A 13,542-nucleotide genomic window follows, 5' to 3' on the forward strand; every position below is an offset into this window, starting at 1 on the left:
TCATGCTTAGCCAAGACCCTACAAACTTACTTTTTATAATCGTCATAATATCGCGGACCATACCGGACGGTTCAAACCTATGAAACAAAGTTAAACAACTTGTCAAATCTTCAACATAAAGATTATTACTAAAAATAATGACAGAATTGTAAAAACTTACTCGTTTGATGGAGCTGGACGGATCAACATTCTTCCATCAGCGCTAAGAGTACCAATATCCTCAGATGGAACAACAGAATGATTAGGCGCTGAATGGGTAGTGGAAGGTGGTGTGGATTGCCCAACAAGTGGATCATGACTAGATGTGGAATCTGCGGTGGGTTGAAAATGGCGAGGCGCTGCATGGGTAGTGGAAGGTAGTGTGGATTCCCCAGTAGATGGGGGTGTTGTCATAGTACTATTCCTTTTACCTCTCCCTCTTCCCCTACCTTTTCCAAGACTTCTATTAGTATTCCTTCCTCTACCAAAACCTCTACCACCATTGTCTTCCATCTACATACATATCAAATTATAACCAACTAGGAAAAATATAAGAAAATACACAAGATGTCACATTGTTCATAAAAGTATACATAAGGGAAAACACACAAAAGAGAACATAAAGTTCATAAAAGAAATCACATAAAAGAGAAGACATAAAAGATGACATTGTTCATTAGAAATACATAAAAGACAAGACATAAAAGATGACATATTGTTCTTAAAAGAGAAGACATGAAAGACATAAAAACTTGTGACTACTCCATGTCAGAGTCGGAATTCCCATCTTCTTCTATAAGTTCTTCCTCTTCTTCACTACTTGTTGAGTATTCAATTTCTTCTTCATCTTCTTCTAAATCTTCCAAATCCATTTGGTTCCATGGTAATTCTTCTCCTTCATCAGCTATGTCAATAAGACTTTCCTCAAGATCGTCATTTGCAACCATTGTGGGAATTTCTTGTACATCATCATCTTGATAAGCATCATCAGGTTTATTTTTCCCCAAAAATTGAATGGCATTACGCGCCTTGGTTTTTATAACAGCTAGCCAGCTTTGTTGCCCTTCAGGATAGGATGAAAAATACACTTGCTCTGCTTGTTGAGCTAGTATGAATGGATCATAACTTGGGTATCTCCTAGATTTTTTAATCTCAACATTTCCATAAGCATCAATCCTTGTTCCTTGAGGGCTAGGATCAAACCAATCACACTGAAATAAAACCACCTTCTTAGTAGGGCTACCAGTGTACTCCAACTCAACAATGTCAATCAACATCCCATAATAATCATTGCCCACTGAATCATTTTGCCCACATCTAACACATACACCATAATTTATCGTACTCATTCCTTCATTTTGTGATTTTGTGACAATCTTGTATCCATTAATGATATAATTACGCCACTTTTTGACATTTCTAAGAGGACCCCATGCCAAACTCTTCAAAAGCACATCATCAATTTGATTTCTTGAGTCAAGCACCTAAAACATGTATCATTTTGTTAATACAACCTAAGATATGCTACACTAAACTTTTGAAGAGATTAGTAATAGTTTCACATACATATTGTTCCGGGTAAGAACATTGAGAAAGGGTGTAACCCCTAGAGAGAGAAGTGATTGCACTCAAGAGAGAAATCTAGCAAGAGAATAATTGAATTTCATGTGTGTATTCATAAAATGAGCCAAGGTCCCTTACAATTGGTATCTGCTACCTATTTATAGAGGTAGTGTTGGGCCCCCATATGCTAGTGTCCTTAATGGGCCGTGTGGGCCTGGCTGAACGAGGCCCAACCCTACTGGCTTGGGGACCCGCCACGGGGCGGTGTGAACCCTGGGCGTTGCCCCTCTAGGGGCTCACCCAGTCCACAAGTCCACAAGACACCGAGCTCGAAGCATGAGAGCTAAGTGTGTCTTTAAGAAAACTATAACTGCCTAATGCTTATCCATCGTGTATGCAAAAAATCCAAGTCGCCAACATGGTGTGAAAAGATGAAGGGCGAGCGCCCTTGGTCCGCAAGTCCACAAGCTCGAAGCAGGAGAGCGAAGTGTGTCTTCAAAATGTGACCGCCAATCTCTGTCCCCTTGTGATTCCCCTAGCAGGTCGCCCGTTGCCACTTTCCACTTGGTACGGCGTTCCTCGGCTGGCGGTTTCGACCAACGCGCAGGAACTATTCCCAAGCTTCTAGCTGCAATAGCTTCCCCGCCTAGAAGATCACCTAACCACGCTACTTGGCGGGATCAACAAAGAATATATAAAGCGTGTAGGTCGCCGACATGGCGCGAATGAAACACAAACCGCTAATAGGCGCAAGGAAATACACAAATACATGAATCACCGATTGACGCGGGACCTAGAAAGATGGTGTACAAACGCCTACAAGATTAAGGAGTCGTGGTGGCCCGCCACATATGACGTGACTCGCTGAATAGAAGCCGGCTCGCCTGGTGACATGGTCTCCCGCCAATCTCTCCCGCATCCGCCCCTCGTAGCATCTTCACGGATCAAGTTGCTTCCGGGGCGAGTCCCTTAATATGGTGAAAGGACTCAACCAGTCCACGAGACACCGAGCTCGAAGCATGAGAGCATAATGTGTCTTCAAGCCGAAGTCGCCGCCGCATCGTCCTTAGGAGAAGGTCCGCCCAGCACGCATGCTCCTTCTCTCGCCAGAGTCCACAAGTCCACCAGACTCCGTCCAAGTCATGAGGAGTAGGAGTGTCCTCACTCGCCGCATCGCCATCACCATCTTGCTTTAGCCTGTTTCCTGTTTAGAACATTTCTCAACTACAAATACTCATCAGTTGCCTCAGGGATCATAATTCAAATTTCATCATTTCCAGCAGGTTTATCAAATCATACAATTCAGTTATAAGCATGCAATCACCTAATCATCAAAGAAAAATCAACCACCAAAGATGTGCTCTTATAAATCTAAGTTAAAACCAATTTTGTCAAAGAATTTTGTGCCTTATAAGAAATTAGTTTGGCTTGCTCGCCACTCTCAGCGTAAGGCCGCCACCATTTTGCGGTAGGTCGCTACCCTCATTTTTGGCGGTAGGTCGCGACCCTCTTGCGGTAGGTCGCGACCCTCTTGCGGTAGGTCGCCACCATTTTGCGGTAGGTCGCTACCCTCATTTTTGGCGGTAGGTCGCGATAATTTAGCGGTAGGTCGCCATCCTCTTGCGGTAGGTCGCGACCCTCTTGCGGTAGGTCGCCACCCTTAGCGTCAGGTCGCCACCCTTTTGGCGACTTTTGTGTGTCTAGAAACTGAGTCTTACAGGTCGCCACCCATAGCGTTTGGTCGCCACCCTTTGGCATGTGGTCACCACCCTAGCGGTAGGTCGCCACCCTTGGTGTGATCGTCCCATTTCGGGACTCAAAGTGCTTTGGGTTCCAATGGCCAGTTGGATTACCAAAGCGGTGCTCAGTAGAATGGGCAATTTGTACCCCACACATCGCCAATGAATTCGGTTGTTACGTGGGCTTTTCCGGGGCTAATTTAGTTCATCGTGAAACTTGTTTCACTTTATAACTAAATCGCGCCATCAGGAGCTTGTCCCACCCAATAACAAACCGCTTATGGAAGAGTCTTCCAAGCTAAACCATAATCTCATCAGAATTTGAAAACTGAAATCAACATTTAGAATGCAAATGGTTTTTCATAACTTTCATATGCAACCTTCACATACTTTCACAAAACTTTAATGGTGTGCCTCAATTTCCAAAATGAAGTTTTATTCAAAGGAAAATAGCCAATCACCTCAGTAGAGGAGGCATATGGTACTTATTAAACATATAAGCAAGTGATCATTGCATCTTCCAATTCATTTAACTTCAACAAACAAAATCATTTCTTGCTAAGTATGAGACCTATCATGCTGGTATCAATTGCATACTCATCTTAAAATAAATCAAATGGGATAAGTTATGCAATTTGTTGAATCTGAAATATGACAGAAACATGACTTGTACTCAAAGCATTAACCTATGCTTCCTTACCACGCAAAGATTATAACACTTCGCAACTAGTTCATGCCATGTTCATATCTAAATAAAAGAACAAGTTTTCACATGCTAAGTCCCCAGTATGAAGCCAACAATTTACCCTCCATGTCAAATAATCCATTTAATCATGTCAAGAGATCAATAAGGAAGTTAAGTAGGAAATTGTGCAAACCCAATGTGCTGCATCTCATGTTGTTATCATCCTCTGCACTGTTACTCCTTCTCCTAGCAAATTGACCATGTGCACATGCCTTTCCTGAACTTCATACTTGTATAACAGAAAGTGTAAAGGGCATTTTGGTGAAATGAGAGAACTTTATACTCTAATGTAATCAACAGATATCATTAATATCATTCTCTAGAAATGTCAAATTAAATCTGACCGTAGATGAATATTGCACTCAGAATCAGAAGGTTGATAATAGAATAAATTAACTCAGCTCCTGCAGCAACTTCATAATCATAACAATCATCCATGGTGCTAAAGAAAACCTTATTGAACATGTGAAATCTGAAAAGGCACCATGGACAGGGACAATTTTGTATTTTGTATAAGGCACGAAGCAGGACCAGCAAAGATATAATGCAGTTGTTGGGGAACCAAAACCAAGCAATACAGCTAAGACAAACCATGTTTATTTGTGTAGCACATGGGCTTAAAGTTACAAGACCAAAAGTTCTCTAATTTTCCTTGTGCAACTAAAAAAGCTAATATAAAACTGATAAACTAAACCAGGAAAGCATATTGTATAAGAATCTGCCACAATCCATGAAATTAAGCCAGAGAGAACTGCAATAGCTTATTTGTCACTTGTTATTCAATGTCACATTAAGACAAGTTCAGTTGCAAAGTGATTTAAACCAGTAATCTCACTTTATTCCTAATATGGTAACATCTAAGACAAGTTCAGTTCCAAAGTGATTTAAACCAGTAATCTCACTTTATTCCTAATATGGTAACATCAATGTTGCAAGCATCACTTAGGCAAGAAAGGTTCATCAATTTAAGACCAAAGGAAGAAGCAAAACACAATCCATTACCAAAGTTACCCAATCAAACTCACTCCGGCGTATCATTCCAACTCCAGCTTCTGAGCCTTGTTCGAACACCACTATTGTTCAGTTCAACTAGCCTCCATTGCCTCAGTTTACTCAACCAAAATCAGTAATCTGCCATTTTGCTCGGCAGTCACTTGCCGCAACGCCGACACTGGACGTGCTATCACCAGCAGCAGGGAAAAGGTCATCCCTCGTGGTGTTGGAAAGGACAATGTTCCTCTGTGACATTTCATCGAGCAGTTGGTGTGTCTCAACTCACCCACTCCTTCTCTTTGATCCGATTTGCTCCTCTCTGTCTGAATCAAAACTAGTGAAGACAATATAACTTCTAATATCAACTTCAAAATAAGAAAATTAGGAAATACAACAACTGAGAAGGGAATCAAATGAAAGATGGAGGAAAAGTTTGAAGGAATTGGAAAATTTGTTTGCCAGCGATCTTAACCATAGCAACGCTTTACTCGCCAAACTTCCATGGCCAAAACAAAACGTGCCCGCCAGAATTCCGCCGCCGGAGTAAAACGTGCTTACCAGATTCCAACGCCAGCGACATTCTCTCGCCGCCGAACTCCATCGCCAACAACACTTGCTCGCCGCCTAACTTCAAAACGTGCTCGCCAAAGCCAACACGTGCTCGCCAAAGCAAACGTGCTCGCCAAAGCAAACGTGCTCGCAAGAATTTGCTCACCGCCTAACTTCAACGCCGCCGACACTTGCTCGCCGAACTTCAACCGCCAAAGCAAAAGCGTGCCCGCCAGAATTCCAACGCCTCATCAAAAAACGTCTCGGGATTGGCTCTGCTCCTCATGTATTGTGCTCTGGACAGATTCCTCGCCTTCGTTCTTTTCTTCGTCATTACCGATCTGCTCTCCCTTGCCTACATGCTTCCTCGATCTGAAGCTTCACCTCTGTTTACGCTCTTCATTGTCGGTCTGAACCGTGTTGCTCCGATCTGCCATCGCTGGATGCGCCATGAAGAACTAACACACTTCTACACGCTGAATCTCGATCTGTCATTCTCTCGTGAACGCACCCTGTTCCTTCCCCTCCGCATTGCCACCGATCTGAAACTCCTCCTTTTATCGCTGCTTTTTCTCCCGTTTCGAAACCTGATCAGCTTTCTTGATCCGTCATTCTCCCGTCCACTATAGCCACTGAGTTTCATCGATTCCTTTCTCAGTCTCGAATTAGCTCCCGCTCCGTCGATTGACAACAGCGATCAAGCTTCCGCCACGATCCGCCTGTGATGCCGCAATAATCAACAGATCCGTCCACTCTAAATCGCAAATCCCCTCCTCCCAGTAGCACAGGCGGTTCCGCCTCAGAATACGTGGCTTGTCTTCGATGCTTTTATTCCCGAACTTCCGCCGCCACTGTTGGCGAACCTTGTGGAAGAAGAGGCTGCCGGGAGACCTGTGGCGACACGGATTCTTGAAGGTCAAGGTGCATTGTATTCCTTTTCCAATCCAGAGCCCAAAAAGATCATCCAAGATCCATTTCCGTCATCAAAATCCGTCCCACGAAATCCACGAAAAACAATGAAAATCTCAAGCAAAATCAGTGGTGCAATCAATCCACGTGATCCGGGAATCAAAACTTTATCGATCCCCACAGACGGCGCCAAATGTTCCGGGTAAGAACATTGAGAAAGGGTGTAACCCCTAGAGAGAGAAGTGATTGCACTCAAGAGAGAAATCTAGCAAGAGAATAATTGAATTTCATGTGTGTATTCATAAAATGAGCCAAGGTCCCTTACAATTGGTATCTGCTACCTATTTATAGAGGTAGTGTTGGGCCCCCATATGCTAGTGTCCTTAATGGGCCGTGTGGGCCTGGCTGAACGAGGCCCAACCCTACTGGCTTGGGGACCCGCCACGGGGCGGTGTGAACCCTGGGCGTTGCCCCTCTAGGGGCTCGCCCAGTCCACATATGATTTCAACCAAGTAGGAAACTTCATGGAAATTTGTTTGTCCAAGTCTTCATCATTTATCTCTGGATCTAGTTCTCGTAGAAGATCTGAGTATATGCTACATAAGCAACACACTGGTTAAACACAACTTTACATAAAAGTGATGTATCATAGTGTGTTTTGGAATGACTTACTTGATGTAAGGTACCACCTCAGGACAATTCAACAAAATATACAAATGTCCAGCTTTCATTTCCTTTTCATTCAAGGTAGAGGTGATACATTTTCCATAACTACGATCTGGATGATTAAAAATAGACAATGGCGGATTCTCAGATGAGCCTACTCCATCATTCTGTGGCACTCTTGTTCTCCTTGATGGAACATCAGAAGGATAATAATATGAAGCAAATGTAGACATCTCTTCCAGCAAATACGCTTTGGCAATTGAGCCTTCTACATGAGCCTTATTTGTTATCTTTTGTTTTAATGTTCGTATAAACCTATTAAGAAAATTGAAGATCGATCTTAGAGAAAAAGAAATAATGAATTTCAAAGGGATAAGATATAATTATGCACTAACCTCTCAAACGGATACATCCATCTGTACTGGACAGGACCTCCGACTCTTGCTTCATATGCCAAATGAATTGGGAGGTGTTCCATTGAGTCAAAGAAACTTGGGGGAAATATTTGCTCTAATTTGCACAGAATTATTGGAATGTTTTCCTCCATAATGCGCAATTTACTTTCCATCAACAATGATGAAGTAATTTCTCTCCAAAATTGGGAAAATTCAGTAAGTGTGTTCCAAATAGGCTTCGGTAAAGCTTTGAATGCTATTGGAAGCAACCGCTGCATGAATACATGGCAATTGTGACTCTTCATGCCAGACAACTTTGCTTCAGTCCTATCAACACATCTGGCCAAATTGGAAACATAACCATCTGGAAGCTTAAGATCTGAAACCCATTCACAAACACTTAGTCTTTGCTGTTTTGTTAATGCATATTGTGCCTTTGGTTTCAAAAAGTTGCCATTCTCAGTTTGTTGTACTTCTAAACCTCCACGCATACAATATTCTTCCAAGTCCTTCCTAGACTTGAAGGTATCCTTTGTTTTCCCTTTGGTGTCCATTACAGTGTACAAAATATTGAGAAATACATTTCGTTCAGTGTGCATTACATCAATATTATGTGGGAGTAGAAGAGTTTTCCAATATGGTAATTCCCAAAATATACTTCGTTTAGTCCAATGATGCTCTACCCCATATCCTTGTGAATGATCTTCCTTTGATTCCTCCACACTGGGTAAATGTCTAACTCTTTCCCACACTTCTTCACCTGTCAACCTTCATGGAGTAGTTGAGGTCTCACCTTTACCTTTTGTAAATTTCTTCTTACATGTCCTGTATTCATGATCTTCTGGTAAAAATTGGCGATGACAATCAAACCAAGAGACCTTCCGACTATATGCAAGAGAAAATGCCTTAGAGCGCTCCATACAAACCGGGCAAGCAAGTTTTCCCATTGTCATCCAACCACTTAACATACCATACGCAGGAAAGTCATTGATTGTCCACATCACAGCCGCCTTCATCAAAAAGTTTTGCTTCAAGGAGACATCATAAGTCATAACTCCATCCTCCCACAACATTTTCAGTTCGTCTATAAGGGGGCGCAAATACACATCAATACTTTGTTTTGGAGCAGAAGGCCCAGGAATTATAATGGTTAGGAACATGAACTCTTTTTTCATACACATTCTGTGAGACCCAAGTTTTTAAGTTTGGAATAAATCGAATGAAATTTCTTTTCACGATTAATTTGATGTAACGTGAAGGAAAACCTGAACAAGTGCTTATTGAATGGGATAAATTTGTGAAGGAGAAAGTTCAGGAAAAAGCTAAGGATTGTATCAAAGTCGATAAAAGTTATAACACGATTAGTATTCGCTTAAACCTAGGTCAAGAACGTTAGTAAACAATTAATTTACCCTTAAAGCACTATAGGAACTAATTCCAAAAAAAAATATTCAGAGGAATGTCAGAATTTCTCTTATTCATTTCCATGACAAGCGTTTCGATACGAAACCCTGAATGTACGAACGTCAATTTCCAACACTCGGAAGTTTGCCGAAACCGAAACCCTGATAGTTCAGAAACCCTAAAATCAACGGACGATGAAGACTTTTTCTATTCGGAGCTTCAAATAAAGATTTCATTCGCGTACGCCCACTCTAATCGACGTTCCGAATCTTTCTTCAGAAGGAAGTTTCTGCATCCGAGGTCAAAAGCATAAAGTGCATAAAGTGCATTTTTAAGCCGGTAAACATTAAAAACAAGCCTCGAAAACCAAAAATCATACTGATATTTCTTTGGAGAATTAGAAGATTCAGCGGGAAGAATATCATGTCTAAAATACGTAGGAATCAATAGGAAAAATCGGAATCGCGAAATAATCATTTTCTCACGTTTTCAATTTCCTATATATACTTTGAAAAATGAAAAAAAAAAAACAAAAGCTTCACAACACACACACACGGCCGAGGCATTGGAGAGGAAAAAGGAGGAAAAGTGATTTTTCCAATTCTTGACCGATCGTCGTTCCGTTCGTTGCTACGCGTAGACCTCGAGGTTGTAAGATCAAGTTTTGATCTAGTAGTACAACTCTATGTTTTGATGATTACAAGTTAACCTTTTGATATGAACAATTGTGGTACTCTAACGTGTTTTTCTGAGTGTGCTATTTACAGGCTCTGACCTCAACTCAATCTCACACAAATCAGAAGCACTGTGTATAAAGAGCGACCCAAGCAACGCTTTCGCATTCACCATGTTCAGTATGAACAGTGGAAAAGCTTCAGAAGTTCTGAAGTTATACAAACTCTGATGTGGACTCAGTCACTAGAAGTTCTGAAGATCCAGAAAGTCTGATAACCAAGAAACACTGAAGGCTCAGATATTCTGATGGTGTAGAAGACTCTGAAGATCTAGAAGCTGATTAGTGAAATTCTGTTGTCCAGAAGCTAGATACTCTGAAGGCCATGTTCTTCCCTCTGAGTTCAGAATCAGAAGAAACATTGGTCAGAGGATCTGGGCTTTCCCTCTGACTCTGATCAACCGGCTTCACAAGTTCCAATATGAAGCATTCCCCTGATCAGAAGTCTCCTAGGTTTAAAGGTCAAGTCGCTATCCAAGTACAAAAGCAACTGTACCTTCCTGACGACCTACCTAACAGTCTCAGACACAGCAGAAGCTGGATTTTCCAGAACTGCCCTCCAACGGTAGCATTCCCCATGCAACGCTCAACCCTAATCCTTGGAGTATATAAAGAGGCTGAAGACTGAAAGAAACGGCTAGAAGCATTCACATACGCGCAAGACATATTCAAATTCTTCTAAGCTTTCTTTTATCTGAAATTCATTGAGTTTACTATTAGCTTTTGAGAAGCAAATCTCTTGTAAACAATTCTTTGATAAACAGTTTGTTTAGTTCCTTTAGGAGATCAAGGCTGATCGGATCCTAGAGAAGACTAAGAGAGTGAATCTTAGTGTGAGCTAAGTCAGTGTAATTGTTAGTCACTTGTAGGTTTCAAGTGCAGTTGTAACTCTTACCTGATTAGTGGATTGCCTTCATTCTAAGAAGGAAGAAATCACCTTAACGGGTGGACTGGAGTAGCTTGAGTGATTTATCAAGTGAACCAGGATAAAATCCTTGTGTGCTTTTCTATCTCTTATCTTTAGCACTTAAAGTTCTCGAAAGATTTGTCAAAATCTTTAAGGTGGAAGCTTTATACTGAAAACGTTATTCAAACCCCCCCTTTCTACCGTTTTTCATACCTTCAATTGGTATCAGAGCGCAAGTTCTGATTACCACACCTAACAGTGTTCAGTGATCCGGGCCGGTGTGAAAAACAATGGCTGCCACCACCAGTGAAACTCAAAGAGATGGTTACAATGCAAAGCCTCCTATGTTCGACGGTCAAAGGTTCGAATATTGGAAAGATAGACTGGAAAGTTTCTTTCTGGGTTTCGATGCAGATCTCTGGGATATTATTGTGGATGGCTACGAGCGTCCAGTTGATGCAGATGGCAAGAAGATCCCAAGGTCAGAGATGACTGCAGATCAAAAGAAGCTGTACTCACAACATCACAAAGCAAGAGCAATTCTTCTAAGTGCTATTTCCTATGAAGAGTACCAGAAGATTACAGATCGTGAGTTTGCGAAAGGCATTTTCGAATCTCTGAAGATGTCTCATGAAGGAAACAAGAAAGTCAAAGAATCAAAGGCATTGTCTTTGATCCAAAAGTATGAATCCTTCATCATGGAGCCAAATGAGTCCATTGAAGAAATGTTCTCCAGATTTCAGTTGCTTGTAGCTGGCATACGACCTCTCAACAAGAGCTACACAACAAAAGATCATGTCATAAGGGTCATCAGGTGTCTTCCTGAAAGTTGGATGCCTTTAGTGACTTCAATAGAGCTCACGAGAGACGTTGAGAATATGAGTTTAGAAGAACTCATCAGCATTTTGAAATGCCATGAGCTGAAGCGCTCAGAGATGCAAGATCTGAGGAAAAAGTCCATAGCCTTGAAATCTAAATCTGAAAAGGCTAAGGTTGAGAAGTCAAAAGCTCTTCAAGCTGAAGAAGAGGAATCTGAAGAAGCATCAGAAGATTCTGATGAAGATGAGCTGACTCTGATCTCCAAGAGACTCAATCGCATCTGGAAGCACAGGCAGAGCAAATACAAAGGCTCTGGAAAGGCAAAAGGAAAGTCTGAATCCTCAGGTCAGAAGAAGTCCTCACTTAAGGAAGTCACATGCTTTGAGTGCAAAGAATCAGGGCACTACAAAAGTGACTGTCCAAAATTGAAGAAGGACAAGAAGCCAAAGAAGCACTTCAAGACAAAGAAGAGTCTGACGGTGACATTTGATGAATCAGAGTCAGAGGATGTTGACTCTGATGGTGTAGTCCAAGGACTCATGGCTATTGTCAAAGTCAAGGAAGCAGATTCAAAGGGAGTTGTTGACTCTGACTCAGAATCAGAAGGAAATCCTAACTCAGACGATGAAAATGAGGTATTCGCTTCTTTCTCTACCTCTGAACTGAAACATGCATTGTCTGATATTATGGATAAGTATAACTCCTTATTGTCTAAGCATAAGAAGCTGAAAAAGAACTTATCTGCTGTTTCCAAGACTCCTTCTGAACATGAGAAAATTATTTCTGATTTGAAAAATGATAATCATGCCTTGATCAATTCTAACTCTGTGCTTAAGAACCAGATTGCTAAGTTAGAAGAAATTGTTGCCTGTGATGCCTCTGATTGTAGAAATGAATCTAAGTATGAAAAGTCTTTTCAAAGATTCCTAGCTAAAAGCGTGGATAGAAGCTTAATGGCTTCAATGATCTATGGCGTAAGCAGAAATGGAATGCATGGCATTGGCTATTCTAAACCAATTAGAAATGAGCCCTCTGTGTCTAAAGCTAAATCCTTGTATGAATGCTTTGTTCCCTCTGGTACCATATTGCCTGATCCTGTACCTGCTAAAGTTGCTAAAAACCCTCTTAAAAAGGGATCCTTCTCTATGACTAAATATCATGCAAATATTCCTTTAAAATATCATGTTGAGACACCCAAGGTGATCAGAACCTCTGGGGTAACTAACAAGAGAGGACCCAGAAAGTGGGTACCTAAGGACAAGATTATCTATGTTGCAGATATCCTTGATAGCTCCACTGAAACACCAATCATGGTATCTGGACAGTGGATGCTCGCGTCACATGACGGGAGAAAGGCGTATGTTCCGAGAGCTGAAACTTAAGCCTGGAGGCGAAGTTGGCTTTGGAGGAAATGAAAAGGGTAAAATTGTTGGTACTGGTACTATTTGTGTAGATAGTAGTCCATGCATTGATAATGTGTTATTGGTAGACGGCTTAACACATAACTTATTGTCTATAAGTCAATTAGCTGACAAGGGTTATGATGTTATATTCAATCAAAAGTCCTGTCGGGCTGTAAGTCAAATCGATGGCTCTGTTCTGTTTAACAGCAAGAGGAAGAACAACATTTATAAGATCAGATTATCTGAGTTGGAGGCTCAGAATGTGAAGTGCCTTCTGTCTGTTAATGAAGAGCAGTGGGTATGGCATAGACGGTTAGGGCATGCCAGTATGAGAAAGATTTCTCAGCTGAGCAAGCTAAACCTTGTCAGGGGCTTACCCAATCTGAAGTTCGCTTCAGACGCTCTTTGTGAAGCATGTCAGAAAGGCAAATTCACAAAAGTCCCCTTCAAGGCAAAGAATGTTGTCTCAACCTCAAGGCCGTTGGAACTTCTGCATATCGACCTTTTTGGACCAGTGAAAACTGAGTCTATAGGTGGCAAGAGATATGGGATGGTTATCGTTGATGACTATAGCCGCTGGACATGGGTAAAGTTTCTAACCCGCAAGGATGAGTCTCATGCTGTGTTCTCTACCTTCATTGCTCAAGTGCAAAACGAGAAGGCTTGTAGGATTGTGCGTGTCAGAAGTGACCATGGCGGAGAGTTTGAGAATGACAAGTTTGAGAGTCTGTTTGATTC

The 13,542-nt window shown here is 41.6% G+C and overlaps 1 protein-coding gene across 1 annotated transcript; it reads right to left on the reverse strand.

The window, feature by feature from the left end:
* Window positions 1–737: 737 nt before the first annotated feature.
* On the reverse strand, window positions 738–8,092 carry LOC130736267 (uncharacterized). Its single transcript, XM_057588108.1, has 4 exons — window positions 7,539–8,092; window positions 7,150–7,458; window positions 6,974–7,073; window positions 738–1,463 (listed from the first exon to the last, which is right to left on the reverse strand). Exons 1-4 carry the CDS (start codon window positions 8,090–8,092, stop codon window positions 738–740), a joined length of 1,689 nt encoding a protein of 562 aa, XP_057444091.1.
* Between the last annotated feature and the right edge of the window lie 5,450 nt (window positions 8,093–13,542).

This window comes from Lotus japonicus, chromosome 2, assembly GCF_012489685.1.
Source record: "Lotus japonicus ecotype B-129 chromosome 2, LjGifu_v1.2".
Classification (NCBI taxonomy): Eukaryota; Viridiplantae; Streptophyta; class Magnoliopsida; order Fabales; family Fabaceae; genus Lotus; species Lotus japonicus.